This window comes from Spermophilus citellus (genome assembly GCF_964194105.1).
Source record: "Spermophilus citellus genome assembly, chromosome: 2".
Lineage (NCBI taxonomy): Eukaryota > Metazoa > Chordata > Mammalia > Rodentia > Sciuridae > Spermophilus > Spermophilus citellus.
Genome location: NC_138183.1, coordinates 250,465,027 through 250,475,030, shown reverse-complemented (window position 1 = coordinate 250,475,030; position 10,004 = coordinate 250,465,027). Strand labels below are relative to the sequence as shown.

The 10,004-nt window shown below is 54.9% G+C and overlaps 1 protein-coding gene across 3 annotated transcripts; it reads left to right on the top strand.

The window, feature by feature from the left end:
• The first annotated feature begins 2,240 nt into the window (after window positions 1-2,240).
• SLC25A45 (solute carrier family 25 member 45) lies at window positions 2,241-9,629 on the top strand. Of its 3 annotated transcripts, none has more exons than XM_081281888.1 (7): window positions 2,241-3,270; window positions 4,295-4,338; window positions 4,548-4,619; window positions 4,918-5,103; window positions 7,495-7,753; window positions 7,844-7,983; window positions 8,468-9,629. In XM_081281888.1, exons 1-7 carry the CDS (start codon window positions 3,234-3,236, stop codon window positions 8,717-8,719), a joined length of 990 nt encoding a protein of 329 aa, XP_081138014.1. In that variant the 5' UTR covers window positions 2,241-3,233; the 3' UTR covers window positions 8,720-9,629. The 3 variants fall into 3 exon arrangements, with proteins under 3 accessions (XP_081138014.1, XP_081138016.1, XP_081138015.1); XM_081281890.1 differs by having other exon boundaries at window positions 8,464-8,599; XM_081281889.1 differs by lacking the exon at window positions 8,468-9,629 and having other exon boundaries at window positions 7,844-8,310.
• Window positions 9,630-10,004: the final 375 nt, after the last annotated feature.

Sequence of the window (10,004 nt, the reverse complement as noted above, 5' to 3'; positions counted from 1 at the left end):
GTGTGAAACCACCTATCTGCCAACTCACGTCACCAACATTTCCTGGCAACATGGGTATGTGTGTATGAGATGCAGAACACAGGGAGAAAAACAAGTCCATGGGCATCTGCCCAAGTCAGAGGAACTTGTTCTGAGACAACAATGGGCTTGGGGATCAGCCAAAAGGGACTGTGGGTGTTCTGAGTGAGCTACGTCAATTCATAGACCAAACACATTTATGTCTTTCCATTATGTCAAAATTTATTAAATAGTAATAAATTCACAAGCTACACCACTTTCATTGGTTGCAATTCACAGAGTATTTTCAAGTCACCTGATAGTCATAATCTGAGCAATCACCAGTTCTTTTATTCCTATCTTAATAACTAGTATTATACTAGTAATATAAAGAATAATTATAGTCAGGTATAGTGACACATGCCTGTAATCCCAGCTACTTGGAAGTCTGAGGCAGGAGGATCACAAGTTAAAGGACAGGCTGGGCAACTAAGCAAGGCTGACAGCAATTTAGCAAGACCCTGTCTCAAAATAAAAGTAAAAAGGGCTGGGAATGTTGCTCAGTGGTAGAGCACCCCTGAGTTCAATCATCAATGCTGGAAAAAATTGAAAAATAAATAAACTATAGATGATGACAGTGTTGCCATAAGAGCTACAAAATACCGTAAGTAGGAAGAGGAAGGTCTTCAGTTCCTGCTCAAATACTGTGTGCTGCACACTGTATTTCTTCATGTCCTCATGGATCCTGGGAGTGGAAATATGAGCATTAGCAGCTACTATTTATGTGCCACTTTTCTAAGTGTTTAAAACCTTGTCGCATACTGGGTGAGTATTATATCTCCATTTTATGAATGAGAAAACAGGACTGAAAAGATTAAACAAGGAGACCGACTTCTGGCAGTGCGTGTGGTGGCAGCAGTGGGGAGATTGGAACCTGGCTATAACCAAGCAGGGCCATTGAAGAATCCAGAAGGCTGAGTGACAGGCTGGCTGACAGGGTGAGGAAGGCAAGCAGCTATGTGAGACCATTAGGTTATAGGAAAGCCCTGGGTACATCAGGTAGTGGTGGTTCTTTTTTTTTTTTTTTTTAAAGAGTGAGAGGGGGGTGGGGAGAGAGAGAGAGAGAGAGAGAGAGAGAGAGAGAATTTTAATTTTTATTTTTTCTTAGTTCTCGGCGGACACAACATCTTTGTTGGTATGTGGTGCTGAGGATCGAACCCGGGCCGCACGCATGCCAGGCGAGGGCGCTACCGCTTGAGCCACATCCCCAGCCCAGTGGTGGTTCTTGAACCCCAGGGTGAGGGGCATGGCCAGTGAGGAAGGTGTCAGGCATCAAGGATATTGTGGAGGTTGTGAGTTAGAAAGTGACAAGATGAGAGTCCTGCTCTTCTGTGAAGAGGATGAACCTGGTGAAATTTGCAGGAAGACTGAGAAAGCAACAGCCGGGGTGGATTTCCCTCTGTGAGGCTCCCAGAAGTGGAGAGAAGAAATGGCTCTCATGAATTGGGGTGGGATGGTGGAAATGAAAGAGAATGGGCCCATTCTGAAGTCGGGGAAAAAGAGTCCATGGCCCTTGAGGGCTCAGAGGCTTGGACATAGCAATCAGCTGGGCTGATGCCCTACTCTGGCAAGTGTTAAAGGACCCTAAAGCCCACAGAATGGGTGCCGATGTCACTTGGGAGAACAGGTGGCCGAAGAAGGGCAGCCCCACCCACCCATCCTGAGAGGCCAGTCCTGGAGCCCAGACAGCTCCAGGAGAGGAGGTTGGAGATGAGGCCCGGCCTCCTGGGACTTGCCCACCCTCAGAAAAAGGAGAGAGAAAGGCGAGCCAGACCGGTCCTTGGGCATCCAGTAGGAAACCAAGGGGGCCTGGAGTGGAGATTGGCGTATTTTTGGGGTCCTTTGGCAGTGGGAGAGAGATCTGGAGCCCCAACTCTGGCCACTGATGCTTTTTCTGGACTTTTTCATTGATACATTCATTTACTGAGCTAGGATTTATTGAGTTCCTATGCTGTGCCAGGCACTGTTCTAAGCCTTTGAGATACAATAGACAAAACAGCCGGAGAGCTTGTCTGCCCAGACATTACAAGTCGGTGACAGGCGCAATTCCAGAAAGAAGAGGAAGAGTGGGAGGGCGGGGCACCAGCCCCTGGGTGGGTGGGCAGATCTATGTTACTGAAGATGACGTTTGTGTGGTGGCAGCCTGGAGGAAGTCAGGGAGAGGGTGTCCAGGAAGAGGGAATGGCCCGTGCAAAGACCTGGAGGCAGGGGCTTGTTTGAAAGAAGAGTAGGGAGTCCAGGGTGGCCGGAGGTGAGGTCAGAGGAGAATGAGTGGGCCCTGAGGGCTCAGAGAACCCAGAAAGGATTTGACCTCTCTCTCTCTCAACTTATAAAGAAATTTATTTCTCCCAGTTTGGAGACTGGCAAGTCCCATATCTAGGCGTGGGCATCTGGCTACGACCTTCATGTTCCATCTTCTTGTGGAGGAGGCAAGAGGGTGAGGGAGGGTGAGAGAAACAGCAAGGTTCTGGTTTTGACCCAGAGCAGCACTGTACCATTGCACAGACACACAATCCTTTACCTAGTCAGAACCGACAGCTTTCCCTGGGGCACAGGAGGCTGAGGGAGGCAGCATCTCTGACTGAGAGTAGACAGGCTTAAGGGCATGGTGAGCCTCTTCTAGGGCTGGTTCTTCTCTTTTCCTGGGTGCTTCCCAGCATGTCGGGTTTGGGTGGCTGCTACAGGCCATTGTGAGCTGGGCCTGCCACCTAGTGTCCACACTCTGCCTCCACCAGGCCTCACTGCCAGTCTGGGGTGGGCAAGGCCTGTGCTTCGGTGGGCATGAGTAGGAGTTTGGCATGGACAGGCGGGACGGGCCTTGTCTCTTGCTAACTGAGGCAGCCCTGGAGGGGCCTGGCCGGGCTAGAACCCAGTTGCCATCTCAGGCCACTCAGTAAGGCGTCATTGACCAGAAAGGACGTTCCGCAGGCCTGTGGGCCCATCTTCCTGCTCCGGAAGATTCCCTGCTCGGCACACACCTCCTCCAGTCTCAGGGTCACTGAAGTTGGCTCACGCCCCACTCCTGGTTGCTTGAGGTCTGGGCACTGGGCCACTTCTCACCCTCCAGCCAGAGTTAAACATTAGTGGGAGGCTGTCTGCCCGTCTCGGGGGAGGGCAGGGGAATCACACTCACCAGTCTCCCGTGTGGAGCACCAGTTCCTGCCCGAGCTCAGACAATGCCTGTGGAGGAGTTCATGGCTGGCTGGATCTCTGGTAAGACATTTTTCTTCCTTCTATCACATCTAAGGGTAGGTCACTTCCTAGGGATGGTGGGTGGGTCACTTCCTAGGGATGTAGGTGACATATGAAGAACCGAGGCTAAAGTTCTGATCCCCCTGGAGGCCCAAAAGCCAGCTGTCCCCAGAGCCTCCTGGGAGTCACGGGGAAGGAGGAGAGGAGAAGAAGGTACAGGCCAGAGGTACAAGCCCTGCATCCCAAGGCTTCTCCGCCTGACACCCACTACAGCAGAGAGCCGAGGACCACCCTGTACCACAGGTCCCCCCCTAGGGCCAGGTCCATCTTGCAGGGCCCAAAAGGAAGTTCACCTTTGACCTTACCCTACTGTCCTGAGTTCCCCTTTGGGCCTCTGCCCTACCTGGCAATGGGTTGCACCCCTGGGCTCTGAGGCCTGACATGGCAGTTTGTGTACCCAAACCCAGATTCTAGATGACATTCCTCTTGAGAGAAAGGGAAGGACATTCTGAACCCACCTCCTGGGGAGGCAGCCTCAAGCTCCAGAGCAAGCCTGAGCTGTGGAGGATGAGGCTGGGAAGTGGGAGGTGGGGTCTTCTCCCCAGGTGCCAGCCAGATTCCTGGAGGGACCCTCCAGCTCTGCACTGCAGCCCGAGTAGCGAGTGCCAGGGAGGCAGGGTCTCTGGAGCAAGGCCACAACACTGTGAGATGGAGGAAGGTGCCGGGTGGAGATTCCTTCCAGACCCTGTGTTCTATAGTCAGTGTGAACAGCGTCTGCAGTGGGCCCTTCCCTTCTGCATGTGTCTCCTCAGGTGGGGCCCAGGGTCTCAGTCCTTCAACCTAGTACCTTCCTGGCCTAGCACATAGCATGGCAGGGTCGGGCAGCGCCAGCTGGAGTCTCCTTGAAGTCTGGAGGGCAGGTGGACAGTCTGAGAAGGCCTAGCTAGCCTCCTTCCTCTTGCCTGAATCCCTCTTTCCTCTCACACAGACTTGCTTCTTGGGCCTGGCATGAGCCCTCACTCATAGCACCTTCTTGTCACCACAGGAGCTCTGGGCCTGGTCCTGGGACATCCCTTTGACACTGTGAAGGTGAGTCAGGAGAGGCACCAGAGGACTGGACTGTCTCACTTGAACAGAACATCATGTGGCCCAGATCAGGCCTGGCTGAGAGGGGCTCACGCTGCCTCGCCTACCCACTGGCTTCCTGCTCCAAGGGGCAGAGGGCAGAGCTGGCTGCCTGGCATGGATGCAGCCCTGACTGGCTCACCTGCCCCACCTGCCCTGTCCTCCCTATGCAGGTGCGACTTCAGACCCAGACCAGCTACCGGGGCATCATGGACTGTATGGTCAAGATTTACCGCCATGAGTCGGTGGGTGAATCAGCTCTTTGGGGTGGGAGGCTCTGGGGCAGGTGGCACAGGTTTCCTTTTCCTCCCAGCAGGGCTCTGCCCTCTGAAACAAAAGACCACGTTTGGGCTAGTTGGGAGCACTGGGTGGTAGCTTAGCCCCTTCAGGATAGAGCCAGGCCTTCCCAACCTCACCACCCCACCTCCCTGGGATAGGGCTTAGTAGTGGGGAGTGGGAGGGAGGGAGGAGACCTTGCTGGGCTGGTAAGGGGAGAGGGTAGGCCCGCCGTGCCTGCTTCAGTGCCACCATGTTGCCCCGCAGCTCCTGGGCTTCTTCAAGGGAATGAGCTTGCCCCTCGCCAGCGTAGCTGTGGTCAACTCTGTCCTGTTCGGGGTCTACAGCAACACCCTGCTGGCACTCACAGCCACCTCCCGCCAGGAGCGGCGGGCCCAGCCCCCCAGCTACACACATGTCTTCATAGCAGGCTGCACCGGTGGTGTCCTGCAGGTGAGTGGGTGGCACGTGGGCATACACACAGGTGGTACCGTGCTGACCAGAGGGGTCTGTCTCCTCCCTAACCCTCTGGTGACTCAGAGCTACAGATGGGCAGGCCTTGCTGAAGGCCATGTGGTGCTGCTGCTCCTGGTGGCCTAACCAGGCTGCCCACCTGAGGGTGGAGAACAGAGCGGGCAAAAGGCAGAAAGAGTTGTTTGGCAGTGCCAAGAGGAGGCCATAGAGGAGAATCTGGAGCCTGCTCTCGAGCTGACAGGACTTGTCCACCTCCAGAGGGGTCTGCCTACCTCAGCTCTGTGGGAAGACTACTCCCCGTGGTGACCTTTGACCCTGAACAACAATTAGTCCCCACAGAGCTCAGAGCCCAGCCCAGCCTGGCTGAGGCCCTTGCCCTCAGCAACTGGTGGCCACTATCTGGGAGCCCCACCTGAGGCTCCAGGCCACAGATCTTACTGGGAGAGGCCCAGGATATTAATCATTAAGTCGCTGCAGTCATTTGGTTTTGTTCTCAGCACTGAAGTTCATGGGCTTTTGAGGGGTGTGGTGGAGGCAAGAGGGAATCTGAACAGAAAGAGGCAGAGGGACTGGTTCTGTCCCACACCCCAGCTGGTCACCTGCCTTGATGCCCTTGACACATTTCATGGAGCAGAGAGCAAGACCCGAGGACAAAGTCAGGCTGCATATTAAGTTAATTAATGATTAACGAGACCCCCAGAAGTCTTGACGATTCTGTCCCTTCTTGTGTGGCAGCCATGACTACCTATCTCTAAGCCCCAAGCTCTATACTCTGCAAAAACAATAAAGAGAACCCAGACGCTCAGCAAAGTGGCCTGACTTAGGCCCAGCCAGGCCCCACTCCCCAGGTCTCTAGAAAGCAAAATAGAGGACAGTCAGGGCCATGGATAGAGACTGGGTCCATGGGCTGACTGGAGCCTGGGATTCATGTCAAGCCTGTGGCTTTGGCATAACAGGTCTTGAAGCAGAATTGTGTCTTAGTGAGCAGGTGGGAGGAAGAGGGAGACACCAACAGCCTCTGACGCGCACGGACGTTGTTCTTGACCTGGCAGAGGCTGATGGCTCACCGGGGAGAGAACACCTGGTGCTCTGTGGCCCCCACCACACAGCACTTTCCTCACCCCTCAGGAGACCAGGCTCAGGAAACCACCCTGGCCAAGGGCTCAGCTCAGCCAACAGGCTCTGGAGGGCAGCATTAGGGCCTGTCTCACAAAGGGGGTTCCCAGCCCACAACCCTGCCTGCTGAGACAAAAGTAAAAGTGTGGCTTGCTGTTTATCCAAACCTACCTCCAGGGCTGATCTCTTGCCCCCTCCACCACCAGCCATGTCTAAAGCTGAGGAGTTGGGCTCAGGTGGCTCCTCCCAAGACACATATGAGCCTGAGCCTGGAACCACAGTGCACGCCTTCAATCCCATAGGCTCAGGAGCTGAGGCAGGAGGATCACGAGTTCAAAGCCAACCTCAGCAAAAGCGAGGCACTAAGCAACTCAGTGAGACCCTGTCTCTAAATAAAATACAAAATAGGGCTGGGGATGTGGCTCAGTGGTTGAGTGCCCCTGAGTTCAATCCCTGGTCACCCCCCCCAAAAAAAAAAACCAAAACAAAAAAACCCCACACATGTCCCCAGCAACATGCCACCCTCAGCCTGGACCCAGCTCTCACCTGAACTTCAGCAGCTTATCTGAACAATGCGGTTGTGTCCCTGACCCAACCCTACCCCTCCCCCTCCTTTCTGTATCCCCTCAGTGCCCACCCTCACCAGGGGCCCTGTCCCATTTCTACCCCAAATCTTTCTTGTCTACCTAAGACAATGACAAGAATTCTATGACCTGCTGAATCCCACCCATCACAGGGCTTGGTGAGAGACAGGAAGAGCTGCCCAGTGGTGGCCTCAGGCCTCTGAGAGGTGACACACAGAGGAAGGGGGAGAAGCTGTGAAGCTGGGCCCTGTAATTAGAACAATGACACTGAGGTGACCTCCTTCACCCTGGGGAGGGCCTGTTCTTTGGTGTTTCATGGTCACAGACTGAACCCTTTATTCAGCCCAGTTCCTGCAAATGCCTGCACATCCCTGGATCTTGGGAGGCCAGACACTCACTCCCACTCCTGGGAAAACAATCCGGGCTTGTCCTCTCGGGCCTGGTGCCTGCCAGGCAAGCTTTGTGCTGTGCATGAGGAGGGGACCAAGCCTGATACCCAGGGAGGTGGCCTGTCCTGCTGCATCAGAATGCCCTGGCCCATGCCCAGCCATGTGTGGGAGAGGGCCCAGTGTGGTCCCCACAAGCTGATGCAGCCCCTCTGCCCATCCTTCCTCTTGTTGTCTTAAGGGACAGTTACCAGCCCAAGCCCTGATTGTTTCCTTCCCAACAGTCCTACTGCCTGGCCCCATTTGACCTCATCAAAGTCCGACTACAAAACCAGACGGAGTCAAGGGTGCAGCCAGGGAGCCCTCGACCTCGGTACCAGGGGCCCGTGCACTGCGCAGCCACCATCTTCCGGGAAGAAGGTCCACGGGGACTGTTCCGAGGATCCTGGGCCCTAATGCTGAGGGAAACCCCCTCGTTGGGAATCTACTTCGTCACTTATGAAAGGCTCTGTCGTCAGTACACTCCAGATGGCCAGACCCCTAGTAAGTGAAGTGGAGAGAGGGTGGGGGGCTGGGGAGGGAGGGGGTGCTCTTTTTCCCACCTGACCCCACCCTGGGCTTCCTCTACCCCAGGCTCAGCCACAGTGCTGGTGGCCGGGGGCTTTGCAGGCATTGCCTCCTGGGTGACAGCCACGCCCTTCGACGTGATCAAGTCCCGGATGCAGATGGATGGCCTGGGACGCAGAGCCTACCAGGGGTTGCTGGACTGCGTGGTGAGCAGCTTCCGGCAGGAGGGACTGGGGGTCTTCTTCCGGGGGCTTACCATCAACAGTGCCCGCGCCTTTCCGGTCAACGCTGTCACCTTCCTCAGCTATGAGTATTTCCTGCACTCATGGGGATGAGCCTGGCGGGCACTGCCAGCAGCTCCCCCACAGGACCCTGAGGGCAAGACGGGAAGCCAAGCTGAGAGCACCCAGCTTGAACTCAAATGCAAGGGGCTTGGCCTCTCCGAGGCCCGGCACCTCCAACCACCCAGACCAGGCTGCAGGACACCTGAGCAGAAAGCCATGACCCTGGCTTCTACCCAGCACGGCTCACCTGGACCCACCAGGAAGCACGAGTGGTGCTGGTGACAGCCCAGCCCCACTTCTGCCAGGTCCCCATTTTTTTTCTTTTTTTTGGTATGAGGTATTAAACCCAAGGGCATTTAATACCTCAGCCACATCCCAGCCCTTTTTATTTTTCATTTTGAGACAGGGTCTCAGTAGGTTGCTTACAGCTGTGGAGGCTGGCTTTGAACCTGTGATCCTCCTACCTCGGCCTCCTGAGTTGCTGGGATTTCAGGTGGGCACCACCGTGTCTGGCTGCCATGTCCCCTCTTCAGGAGCTCCCAGAGACTGGAGGTGGCTTCCACGCCACCCTCCCCCGGGGTCCAGTAACAGCACACTGAGTTCTTCTTCCCATCCACTCCTTTCAAAGCTCTCCTCCCATGACTGTAGCGTGGTGTGACCTTTTGTCCATTCCCATCCAGAATCCTTCAAGGGCTTCCATTACCTTGGGGAAAATTCCAAACCCCACCACTACCTGGCCGTCCCTCCCCACTAGGCTTTCCTCTCCCTTGGTCACTTCGTGGACATGAACAAGCTGTGTTCACTGTGGCCCAGGCCTGGGAGGCTCATCCCCGCTGGCCGTCGGGGGCAGTGATTCCCCAGCTGACCCCACTGTCCTCCAAGACACAGCAGAGCACTGTCTCCAGGGTACTTCCTGCCCTGCCCACGCTGACTCTGAGCTTCCAGGGCCCCCAGCCCACCTGCACTGCTCTGTGTTTGATTTGCTACTTGGCTTCTCCATTGGTGTGTGAGCGCCTTGTGTCTCTCAGCACAACCCCGATGCTTGAACAGATGTATTCACTAAGTGCTCATTAAATGAAATGCTGATTGCACCCCACCTGTCTCCCAACTTCAGCCACCACACCTGCTCCCTTGGTCCTGCCACACACAGCTGCCTCCTGTGCCTCCCAACCTCCATTTGCATGCCTTGACCTCTCCAAGTCATCTCCAGGGAAGGGGTGCAGAGGTTGGGGTTCCACCTCATCCACACCCATCCCACATCTTCTTTTCCCATTTCACTTGCCAGGTGGGAATTAAGAATTGGCTAAAAGGATCCCTATCGTTGACAATAAAGCTCAACATAGCCTGTACCCTCACTAATGTCCTAATCTGGTCTGCAATCAACCTGAGGCACCCTGTGGTGACTGAATTCCTGCCATTGGTTGGGTGCCCCCTGTAGACGCTATCCCATGTAACTGTCACAGTTTACAGAGGAGGTGGCCTTGGCTCAGAGATATTTTGCAACTTGTCCCAGGTCACACAGCTCGAAGTCACAACTTGCCTGGATGCATCTGAGCCTCCAATCCCAGAGCCCATTTCCTTTGTACCTTGCTCCACCTAGCACTTTGGTTATCTCCATGAGTCACCTAAGTTCCAACTGACGTAGGCCATACCTGCCAGGACTGACCCTCTATGTGCTCATCGGAACCCTCCTCCTTTGCTGGCGGCCATCTTGAAGGTTCTCCCATGCTCAGAGTGTGGCTGGGCAGGTGGCCCTGAGCAGGGCTGCATTTTCTAGCCTCCCTTGCAGCTAGGGTTAGTTTCTTTTCTTTCTTTCTTTCTTTTTTTGGCAGGGGGTACCAGAGATTGAACTCAGGGGCACTTAACCCCTGAGCCACATCCCCCGTCCTATTTTCTGTATTTTATTTAGAGACAGAGTCTCACTGAGTTGCTTAGTGCCTCAC

Coding starts and splice junctions, on each gene's coding strand:
- SLC25A45 (XM_081281888.1), top strand. CDS start 3,234: ATGCCTGTGGAGGAGTTCATGGCTGGCTGGATCTCTG. Junction 3,271..4,294: donor CATGGCTGGCTGGATCTCTG/GTAAGACATTTT, acceptor TTGTCACCACAG/GAGCTCTGGGCCTGGTCCTG. Junction 4,620..4,917: donor AGATTTACCGCCATGAGTCG/GTGGGTGAATCA, acceptor GTTGCCCCGCAG/CTCCTGGGCTTCTTCAAGGG.